At 28.5% G+C, this 12,482-nt stretch overlaps 1 protein-coding gene across 1 annotated transcript; it reads right to left on the reverse strand.

Moving 5' to 3' along the window:
* Positions 1 to 1,260: 1,260 nt before the first annotated feature.
* LOC119613577 (protein peste-like) lies at positions 1,261 to 4,122 on the reverse strand. The gene is made up of 6 exons (XM_037969602.1): positions 3,928 to 4,122; positions 3,134 to 3,439; positions 2,848 to 3,063; positions 2,478 to 2,781; positions 2,131 to 2,407; positions 1,261 to 2,072 (listed from the first exon to the last, which is right to left on the reverse strand). The coding sequence occupies exons 1-6, from the start codon at positions 4,069 to 4,071 to the stop codon at positions 1,649 to 1,651; spliced, it is 1,671 nt and encodes a 556-aa protein (XP_037825530.1). The 5' UTR covers positions 4,072 to 4,122; the 3' UTR covers positions 1,261 to 1,648.
* Positions 4,123 to 12,482: the final 8,360 nt, after the last annotated feature.

The following is a 12,482-nucleotide window of genomic DNA, read 5'->3' on the forward strand; positions in this document are numbered from 1 at the left end:
CAGTTCTAGTTCAGTTCTAGTTCAGTTCTAGTTCAGTTCTAGTTCAGTTCTAGTTCAGTTCTAGTTCAGTTCTAGTTCAGTTCTAGTTCAGTTCTAGTTCAGTTCTAGTTCAGTTCTAGTTCAGTTCTAGTTCAGTTCTAGTTCAGTTCTAGTTCAGTTCTAGTTCAGTTCTAGTTCAGTTCTAGTTCAGTTCTAGTTCAGTTCTAGTTCAGTTCTAGTTCAGTTCAGTTCTAGTTCAGTTCTAGTTTAAATTCTAGTTCATTCTTAGTTCAGTATAAGGGTTGTAAGTTTGTAAATTTCTAGTTCAGTTTTAGTTGAGTACAAGCGTTATTTGGTAAATCTCTTCCAGTAGCTTTAATAAATTTTTTATATAATTTGTTTTTGTATTTTCAAACACAAGATGTAAAATATTTTTAACAAAATGTAACGAAAAAACTACAATGTTGTATTTAGCATTAACAGTGTTGCATTGAATTAAAGAAAAAGCTTTGAGTTAAAAGCTTAAGGCCCATTATCTCAATCTCCGGTTATCATTTAACCAGTAGATATTCTGCCGGTTACACTAATTTTTGTATGAAAACTGTCAATCTATCTGTCTATAACCAGACAATGAGAAAATGGGGATAAAAGTTTTAAAAATTAATTTAAAAGTCTATTGATTCTTGCCAAACATTCGATTATAAATTGAACATTTTAAAATTTGTTCATGTTAAGTAAACCCAAAAAGATGAAATGCAAATTAGTTTTTGAGATATGTTTTTTTTAATAAATTTAAGAAATAATGCAACACATAACTTTATTTAAAATTCTTTTCAAAATTTTTATTTTATCGTAATCCAAAAATGTGTACGTATAAAAATATTTCATTATAAAAATTTTTCAAATTTGTTCTGATTTTTTCTATTCTATGATAAAATTCTAAAGATAATTTCATGTTGTTTTGGTTTTGATTAAAAAAATACTGAATACAAACGTTTAAAAAAATGATGCATGAATGAATTAATTTTTCTGTTGTCCTTACATAATAACTACAATATATAAAATCTATATATATATATTTTAATAATAAAATCAACAATGGTAAAAAATAATGATATACAATTCTTCATAATGTATATTACTAGATATATAAATATTCTTATTTATAGAGTATTTAATTTAAAAAAGTAATGATAAAACAAAAGGACTCTAGAGTCGGTCACACCCTTTGATAATATTTTGGAGTTTGGCACTAACTGGAAATTTTGCTTAGAAAATATGTTTTTTTTTATTTAAGGAATGTTAAAATTATTCATATTTGTTGTATACATATGTATGTGTATATTTCTAGGCAATTTACAGTTTTAGCGATCTCATGTATTTGGTTTTTATATCACAAGAATATAATGGAAAGGAACAAATGAAAGTATTTAACTTTCAAATGAGATCCTAGAAACAACAATTATTATGGATGTAAAGTTGTGTATAAGTAGTAAAAAATATTGTTAAGGTATAGCAACCTAATTTGTGGTACAAATTTTAGAAAGTAATTTTTAGGTTAGAAAAAAAAATATTCTAATTATTTTCTTTTTAGAATGTTTGTTATTGTCCTTATTTTGAATAATAATTTCAATTTCTTTTCGTTTTTTTTTTACCTAAAATCTTAGTATTAATTGGTTTTATCACTTAACGCTGTTGAAGTCGTATTTAGGCTATCATCAGTATTTGAATTTGAAACAATGGTGGGTATTTTGGCAGGTTTTTCTAATAAGGGAGATCCATCGAGTGTTGGTGTATGTGGTTTGGCCGGAAATTTTTTCGTCTGTAGTGGTCTCAATTCGTTCGATTTACAACTATCATTTTCTAAGTGATTTATTTTCATTTTCTTATTCTTGCCCAGACAGCAAAGCTGTTTAAGAGGATACCAGCCCAAGAGTATAAGTCCAATGGCAAATATAATGCCAGCAAATATTTGACCTCCCAACAAAGCACACGGTATCATTTTCAAGTCTTTAGCTAGTTCGGGAGTAATGCGTACTTTCTGCTCGAACCATATCAGCGGAAAGAAAATGCGGGGTATATTTTCGTACAAACTATAAGAAAATAAAAAGTGAATTAAAATTTCTTTTAAACTATTTCAATATAACTTACCTTAATGAAGGTATGGGCTCCACCAGCATATTAACTTGGAAACGAGCTGCTACTTCTAAAGCAATGCCAGTTTTTGGCTCTAAAATCATGTAAAATTCGTGATCTTTATGTTTAGGATCTAAACCCTCTACTTGATCTAAATAAAATGGATCAGCTTTATAAAAGTGTGGATAAGACATAAAAACTGGTGAACCAAAACGGCAGGATGAAACATTCATAACACCGGAAGGTACACATTGACCGCCGCAAAAGCAGGAATTCTCAGGATATAAGGTGCCTGTTCAAAGTGTTCATAAAACAAATGTTGTTTAATAACATTTAAAATCCAAACATTTCCAGTAACTTACCATTATCTAAAGATCTTAAGCCACCCGAATATTTATAACCTTTTATACCTTCAATTTCTTGAGTATCTGTATAATCCAATGGAATTGTGCGACACATATCGGGAGTAAATAATTGTACTATATTGTGGGGCGTTAAATTAGGTGGTTGAAATTCTCCTGCAGAACCATTAACCAGACCACAATATGAATCAAAAAAACCGGTATGCTTTTGATAATTCCAATTATGCAGTTGTCCTAATTGAGACCAATCATTGGCACCCGTAAAAACATTAAAAACACCTGTTAGATCAGCACTACCATTGCGCTACAAATCAGGAGATAAACAATAATTAAAATTTATTTAAACTATTATTATATTCTACAATATTACCGTATAAAACCAGCCAAATTTATCAAACGGCACCTCAACATCATTACCAAATATAGGAACGGAACGGGCCATATCAATCATATCGTCACTGTAACCGGTAAATAACAATTCATCGACTGTCTTCGTCACTGACATTTCTTGGCCATACAATTTTAAACCCATATCCACCATACGCCGGCGTACAGTATTCCATTGTTTGGCTTTACTAGCAGCAGACTAAATAAATAAATAAAAATTGTTTTATTAAATATTTATTAATTTTAAATTGTTCAAGTAGTAGACTTACCAAAGCCACTGCATTTAAGGTGGTAATTTCATCATCTAAACTTCCTTTGCTGCCAGCAGCATCAAAATAAAATAAACTTTTCTTGCGATACGTCACAGAGGCATTCTCTGGATGCCAGTTGATGTCAACTTTGTCGGGTTTCTCTGTAAAACGGTACGGTCCACATTGTTCTAATATGGGTTTTGTGGAGAAATTTTTAAAATCCTCTGGATTTGTCCAATTATAAAGATAAATATCTAAACTTAAAGGTATTGGTGGAGTCTTCCATTTGTCATATACTTCTGAATCGGGTCTTAAAACCATTTGCTGTAATTGAATAAAAAATTTAGTTTATAATTTGATTTCAAATTATTTAAATTTTAAAATTTTATTTCCGGATTTCAAGTGATAAAATATATTAGGGTACACTTTACCCCTACTTTGAAATGATATAACAATAACTTGGCAACTTTTAAAACCATATAATCATTCCTCCTAAAACTATGCTATAGAAAAAAAACAAAACCTCATTTGTTGTTTTCCATATCCATTTACGAACGAAAATGTTTTAAAGTTTTATAGAAACAAGGAGTTAATCAAAGAATAATTGAAATGAATGAATGCATGAATGGTTATTAGTCATAAATATAAAACTTTTTGTATAAATAAATTATTATCATTAGAAATAATTTAGCAAATGTTCAAATTGTTATAATAAATAAACAAATATATTAAATGCAAAACAAAATATATTAAACTTTTTTCAAAACAAAAATATTATTAAAAATAAATAAAATATGTAAATAAGAACTTACCTTAGCTAAAATACTATTGAATATTTGCTCCCAAAACATGCCACATAATATGCCGCCAATGCCCAATATAAAACCCAAAATACTTATTAAAATTCTACGACTATTGGGAGTCCAGAGTTTTATACCTTTTGATTTCTGTGGCATTGTAATAAATGATTTGTAAACCGCTGATACAAAAGTGTCTGTAAAATTAAAAAAAAAAAAACAATCATCATTATTAATTATCCTCAGACATATTTAAATACATATTTTTAAAATTTAATATTCATTGTAACTAATGACAATTTATATTTAAATAAATGTGCTTTCCGACATGTTTGTACTGCGTTCTTTTTTAATTTGAACTCATATTTACAAAAAAAAAAAACAAATAATATTTAAATAAAATGAAATAAAATAATGAACATATTAAGTGTCATATTGATGAAGTGTTCTGACTAGGGATGCCAAACGGGACTGGCTTTTACAAATCCCGGGATTCGGGATTTTGAAAATTGCAATCCCGGGATCCCGGGATATTTCGGGATCCCGGGATTTTTCGGGATCCCGGGATTTTTCGGTATTTCGGGATTTTACGGGATTTCGGGATTACATGAATTTAATTATTTTATATATGAAAATCTTTAAATCATCATATTTGTAAAGAAAATTGTTTAATTTTGTGGAAATTTAACAGACAGAAGATATATTTAAATTAAAACAATCCAATTAATTCCAATTTTTAAATAAAAACTTTCAGAATTGCATAATTTCTGAAACTTTTTAAATACATACTTACTTCCTAAATAAAAATAAATATCAAGTTCCGAAATTAGACATAAGCACTTTTTAAAACCTCATACTGTTCCATGTGAACTAATAATTATAACAGATACCAATTCAATTATTCGAACATCAATTTAGAACCTATTCTTTGAAAAATATTTGGAATTTTACTCAAAATACATATTAGTTTTGGAACATATTATTATATTCGTAGTATTAATGTAAAATTTTAGGTGCATTCAGAACAAGGTAATTTACCTTTACCGGTATCATTCAGATTTGTAGAAAGTTAGAAATGTAAAATCCTCTAGTATTGAAAAATAAAGTTTGTATTCGACTGTGCCGAAATTAAATACCCACCATCAAAATATTGTAATGTATTGATATTAATATCAGCATCAATGTGATTTTCAGAGGAGGTCCAATTAGGTTTTCTTGTGTCAATTTTGGTCCAAATTTGCAGCCCAAATAGAATGAGTCTTCTAACTCGTGTTTTCAGCTTACAGACACAGAATGTGTATACTTTTTGGGTCGGTCTACGACCAACATTGCAATGTGCTAACAAGTAAAAAGTTATAGTTGCCTCAGATATAATTTAGCTATTTTTTGTTGAATAAAATTGTGTACATTTAAGTCATATTTCGAAGGGGGCTTTGCATAGGGGCTAGGGTCAAATGAGGCCGCATCATCAAAAAATACATCAGGGTCATGAAGGCTAGTATAGAACTTGGTTTTGCAGCTTTTTGTCGAGTTACGAGTATATTGAACATAATTATGAACTTAAAAACCCTATTTGGGGGGTTCAGTTGTATGGGGGCTAGGTCAAATATTGGACCGATGTTATCCATTTTCAATAGGATCCGTCTCTAGTACAATAGAAGATCATGCAAAATTTCATTGAATTATCTTCAAAATTGCTGTAGTTTGATTACAAGGTTTACACGGACGGACGGACAGACGGACGGACATAGCTAAATCGACTCAGAAAATGATTCTGAGCCGATTGGTATACTTTAAGGTATAGGACCAATATTATTGTGTGTAACAAACATCAGCACAAACCCAATATACCCTCCCCACTAAAGTGGTGTAAGGTATAAAACGAAGTGAATAAATAAATTTATATGTGCTATGTGGTATGGACTCATACCACTTTAAAAAATAAAAGGTTCAAATATGTATAAAATTAGCTCTGCGGAATTTTGTTTTGCATGAGTCAAAAATAAAATAAGATCGTAATTTTCAAATTAATGAAAATTATGGCTCAAAAAAGAAAATAAAAACAGTTTTTTGAAACAAATCCTAATCCCGAAAAAATCCCGGGATTTATTTTCCAAATCCCGGGATTCGGGATTTGCCAATCCCGAAAAATCCCGGGATTTTCGGGATCGGGATTTCGGGATTGGCATCCCTAGTTCTGACGCATTTAAATGCTACATCATCTAATAATTACAATAATTTCAAATATCATGGAACAAGAGCAGACAATATTAAATTTGACTGTCACGTAACTTGCTTCATTGTTGTTTGTTTTACAATAAATTTTAATCATTTTTTAATGACAACAATCTAATTATTAAATTATTTGCAATTCTATAATTTGTTTGCATTTACAACAATATTAATGTTTATTTCAAATCCCTTTTATTTAATTTAATATATTCCCAGAATTTCTTTATTTCGACAAAAAGAGGGTTTTTAACAAAACACCGCAAATGTTATTTTATTTATCTTTACATCAATTCTCAAAACTAATTGTAAAATTTTAAAATTATTTTTAAGATAAATTTCAACAGAAAATTTATTTTGGGATTTTAAATTTTAACAAAAAAACTTTTAAAAATATTAAATTCATTTTAGACTTTTTAGGTTTTAAGACTATATACTAGACTATAGACTAGACTATAGACTAGACTATAGACTAGACCATAGACTAGACTATAGACTAGACTATAGACTAGACCGTAGACTAGACTATAGACTAGACTATAGACTAGACTATAGACTAGACTATAGACTAGACTACAGACTAGACTAAAGACTAGACTATAGACTAAACTATAGACTAGACTAGACTATAGACTAGACTGTAGACTATAGACTAATAGACTAGACTATAGACTAGACTATAGACTAGACTATAGACTAGACTATAGACTAGACTATAGACTAGACTATAGACTAGACTATAGACTAGACTATAGACTAGACTATAGACTAGACTATAGACTAGACTATAGACTAGACTATAGACTAGACTATAGACTAGACTATAGACTAGACTATAGACTAGACTATAGACTAGACTATAGACTAGACTATAGACTAGACTATAGTCTAGACTTTAGACTAGACTATAGACTAGACTATAGACTAGACTATAGACTAGACTATAGACTAGACTATAGACTAGACTATAGACTAGACTTAGACTAGACTATAGACTAGACTATAGACTAGACTATAGACTAGACTATAGACTAGACTATAGACTAGACTATAGACTAGACTATAGACTAGACTATAGACTAGACTAGACTATAGACTAGACTATAGACTAGACTATAGACTAGACTATAGACTAGACTATAGACTAGACTATAGACTAGACTATAGACTAGACTATAGACTAGACTATAGACTAGACTATGACTAGACTATAGACTAGACTATAGACTAGACTATAGACTAGACTATAGACTAGACTATAGACTAGACTATAGACTAGACTATAGACTAGAACTATAGACTAGACTATAGACTAGACTAAGACTAGACTATAGACTAGCTATGACTAGACTATAGACTAGACTATAGACTAGACTATAGACTAGACTATAGACTAGACTATAGACTAGACTATAGACTAGACTATAGACTAGACTATAGACTAGACTATAGACTAGACTATAGACTAGACTATAGACTAGACTATAGACTAGACTATAGACTAGACTATAGACTAGACTATAGAACTAGACTATAGACTAGACTATAGACTAGACTATAGACTAGACTATAGACTAGACTATAGACTAGACTATAGACTAGACTATAGACTAGACTATAGACTAGACTATAGACTAGCCTATAGACTAGACTATAGACTAGACTATAGACTTAGACTAGTCTAGACTTTAGACTAGACTATAGACTAGACTATAGACTAGACTATAGACTAGACTATAGACTAGACTATAGACTAGACTATAGACTAGACTATAGACTAGACTATAGACTAGACTATAGACTAGACTATAGACTAGACTATAGACTAGACTATAGACTAGACTATAGACTAGACTATAGACTAGACTATAGACTATACTATACAAAAAACACATTCTAAGCATGTGAATTCTGCATAAAATCCAACCCACACAGTATATTATTACATTTTTATTTAAATAATCAAAAGTTAATTCTTCAAGCCCTGTTGCCGAGTGTACTCAAAACCTTTAAAAACTCATGCCCGACAATATAAATACTCACGTATGAAGAAATTTTTATAAAATTGACCCAATTAATCAATTATATTTTAATAAAGGCGGCCGGCCTGTCATATCTTAAATATAAAGAATACTTCTTAAAGCGAAATTAAATAGATATGAAAACGTGGAATGTTTGTTAAGTAATAGGAAATTGTAAGAAATTTCCATTATTCATTACATGAAAAGCTATTATTAGAAAATATGAAAAACATGAAATAATTAAAATATGCAACAAATATTTTTATTTCACAACTAATGTGTCTATTTCTAACACATTTCAACAGCCATCAATTTCCTCTTTATAAATTGTCTTAGAAATCTGTAGCAATTTAAACAAATTCAATACAATTCTTAAGCAAATTTTATTTATTTATAAATACATACAATTAAATGTTTGTTCTTTGATCATATTTTATGCATAAACACAAACAACTCAAAGATCTTAAAAAAAAATTTTACCCACCCAATCATCACCAACCAACATCACTTTGTCATAATAATGATTCTTCTACTTACTCACATTTGGTACTTTGTACAATAAACAACGATGTATGTAAATTCCAGGGTTGGCAAAGTTGATATAATTGTACTTTTATTGATACAATTCGATCTATTAAAGTATATCCAGCAGTCCAACAAAGAGTTAATGCATTCGGAAACAGTTATTTCCACTAACGTCTAACTACCTGGTTGAATTTAATTTTTCTTTTGTCACGAATGTTCCTTTGTTACACGGAGACAGTCCCAAAGTAATCTTAAAAAAAACTTAAGCAAAAATGTTCATTGCCATATATTGACAACTTTGCACTAGTTTTATAACTGTGTCTTTGGATTGACTTCCTCCTAGGACAAATACATGTTAAACTAGCTATCGTCTGCTTAGTCGGGTGGCTTGGGATAAACCCTAGACATTCTGATTTCAGTCAAATGTTTATGAATCTTCAATAAGGGAAAAGTATAATTCTATATATCTATATCATTTGCCATCCCTGATACGTTGAAACAAACGGAAAGATCGAGAGAGCGAGTGAGAAAAAGTCAAAGACCCGCACAGGCTCATAGGGTCAATTGATTTATTCAATTATAATATAGTTTTATATATTTCTTTCTTCTTTACAGATCGTTTAAAGTACAAACAAAAAAATGCTGATTTTTAATAGACATTTTTAGTTTTATTTTTTTTAATCGAATCAAGTGAACATTCATATATGTAATAGTCTGTCTAACTGAGAGTAATAATTATCATATTTAAATACAATTTAACGTGAGTAAGTATAGTGTGAGAAATGTTTAACAAATGGACACACGCAATATTCTTTACTTGAAATTTGTTATATTTAATGCAGAAGTAGAAATATTGGATTTTACACGCTTAATTTTGTTATTAAATTATTTTTTATGATTTACGGTGGATGTTTCTAAATTGAAGCAATAATTAATTTAACTTTATTTTAGAGATGTTGTTTTAATTGAAATTAATTTATCACAACATATGGAAAGAAAAAAGCTTTTACAAGTTTTTCTTTAATGTTGAAATCAACTTTTAAAGGCTCATAATAATTATATAATAATTTCGGTTCACATAAATATGATTAGAAAAAAATGATCAAGTTTTCAAAATAGTAAATTTAATTTTCAAAGTTATTATAAATAAGTCTATAAATGACGGAATACTACATTTACACTCTAAATTATCATCCGAGTATCTTTAATGGACCTTTTAGAACCCAACACCGAAAACCGCCTAAAGAAAATTTTCACTAACAATTCCAAATTTCACTTCAAATAAAATTTTGTCCTAAAATTTTAATTTTTTCAATTCCAATATTCACTAAAAGCTTTAATATCAAAATTTTCACACATTTTTTGTGTTTACAACCGATCATTAAGAATATTAATTTATTGCCTAATAGGTTTTGAAAATCGCAATTGTCACACTTGATAGGTGAAATTTGTCATGCGCAAATTTTTGTTTTTAAATGTTTATTATTTTTTATACACCATGATTTTATTAACTCTGGGGTTTTAATAAAATGTATTAAAAAATTGTTTTTAAATTTGTTTTGAAAACATTAAATAAATTTTGTTTTTTTATAACAATTTTTAAAGCGTATTTACTTTTATAAAAGCATTAAATTTTAAACTTGTTTTATTTTTTGTCGGCTACAATTATTGTGAAATTCAGTTGGTATTCAATCACTTTTTCACATTTTCTCGATTTTTTACCAAATTTATAATTTAATTAAAATTTAATTTTCCCTAATAATTAAAATTTTTCTAAAAATTTTGACTTTTCACTAAAGTTTCAAGTTTTTGCTAAAAATTTAAAATTTTCACTAAAAATTAAAATTTCTCTAAAATTTAATTTTATCTAAAATTATGTACACAATTTTTAATTAATTAAAGATATGGTTTATTTTATTGTAAAATTCGTTTGAGGTGGCCGCAATTGCCACACTTCATATGTAAATTTTGGCATGCGCGAATTTGTTTTATTCTTAAACATAAAAATTTTATTAACTGCTTGGGTTTTATAAAATGCAATATGAAATTGTTTTTAAATTTGTTTTGAAAGCATTATTTGTTTTCAAAAGAATTTCTAAAATGTATTTTTATATTATAATATAAAAATAGAAAATTTTAAACGTGTTCAGTTGTATGTTGCAAAATTTTTAAAAAAATTCAGTGATATTCAATAATTTTCTCTATGTAAAAATAGTTATTTAAAAAACACTTTATTAACTATTCTATTTAATCATTTGTTCTAGTTCACACTTTCAAATATAATTTATAAAATCATCTAAATTAGAGAGTAATTGAAGATAACACGCAATCTGGTTTAAACTTCTAAAATGTATTTAATATAGAATATACCACTTCGAAACGATTGCATTTAGATATACATATAATATGTAAGTGTAACATTATTTAATATTAAAATTTGCATAATAATTAAAAGGTTTTGAGTAGCTTAATTTAAATTACAGAATATCTACCGGTTAAAAAACAACGCGAGATTTTAAAACAATTAATGCGCCCAAATATTTTAAATTAATTAAGCAAATAACACTGGCCGACAAAAATTTAAAAAAATATCAGAAGCTTGTTGCTGAATCTTCTTATTAATGGTTTGAGTTTGAGTTGAATTCTAATCTGATCTCTGAACTTTCCATTCCTGATGTAATGGAAATAATTTGTGAAATATCTTAAAACAAAGTTTGAAAGTTTTCTCTCCATATAATACGATCGCGAATTCTGATTTTTTTTTTTTCATTAATGTAGCAGAAAATCGAATATCCCGGAACATAAGAATAGTGATTTAAACTTTAGGTTAAGTTATATCAAAGAAGTAAAAATTCTAAGACAATTGCAAAACTTTTTTTTTATAAATAAAGGTAATTACAATTTACCTGCATTTTTATGCGCTATTCTAATGTTTAATACTATGTTGATAATTTTGCTAAGTAATGGTGATTTATAATTATAGAAACATCAAATTATATTCAATTTAAAGTTGGTGACAACGTTGTTACTCATATTTTCCCACTACAAAAATACATACATTAGTAGTTTGATTACAATTAAAACCACAGTCGACAAACGACAGTGGCCGGGCACATATTTTGACATTTAAATGAGTAAATCTTTTTTAACTTTCCTTTAGACCCAAGGGTTCCCAACGTTTTTAACTTCTCGGACCCCTTGAGGAATTTTTTGATATCGTATTGTTCTAAATAATAATAATTTGATGATCGTGAGAACTTTAATTTTCTTCGTTCATTTCCGGTCAAGGTAGCGAAAAGATCGTTTCTACAATACGCTGCGATTGCAGAGGTGTGGGTTTGAGTATGTAAGCTAATGTGTCTCCAAAGTTTTCGGGAAAATAATATAAGAACATTGGACTTTATTGATGTTTTTGCGGAGTTAGACAAAACTTTAATCTGGGATTGCAAATGTGGTCGGGATACAAGTATCCCTTAATTAAGTGTCTGAAATATAAACTTTTAGTTCATATCAAGGAAATAAAAATTACAAATCACATAATACTTTACTTCATAAAAGTAAAAGCTGAATATTGTTTATTCTTTGTATTTTTTCGATCGCCTTCGCGGACCCCCATTTGGGAACCGTTGCTTTAGACTACTACACTATTAAAACTAGTAGCCAGTTGGAGTGGCTGTGGTCACAATTGTAATCAAGCTTTTAGTATTTAGGTGTAATAATGAGAATAGTACGTAATTATTAAGCATTTATATATAAAAACATTTTGGATTATACATCAATTAAATGAAACACTAA

Source organism: Lucilia sericata, unplaced genomic scaffold, assembly GCF_015586225.1.
Source record: "Lucilia sericata isolate MDLA Ls3-8-SP2 unplaced genomic scaffold, ASM1558622v1 Contig002201F_arrow, whole genome shotgun sequence".
Classification (NCBI taxonomy): Eukaryota; Metazoa; Arthropoda; class Insecta; order Diptera; family Calliphoridae; genus Lucilia; species Lucilia sericata.

Bases quoted from the DNA above. Each gene is read 5' to 3' on its own strand.
- LOC119613577 (XM_037969602.1), bottom strand. From the start codon at position 4,071: ATGCCACAGAAATCAAAAGGTATAAAACTCTGGACTCCCAATAGTCGT. The intron at 3,064-3,133 runs GTAAGTCTACTA...TTATTTATTTAG, and splicing joins CCTTAAATGCAGTGGCTTTG to TCTGCTGCTAGTAAAGCCAA. The intron at 2,408-2,477 runs GTAAGTTACTGG...CACTTTGAACAG, and splicing joins CTTAAGATCTTTAGATAATG to GCACCTTATATCCTGAGAAT.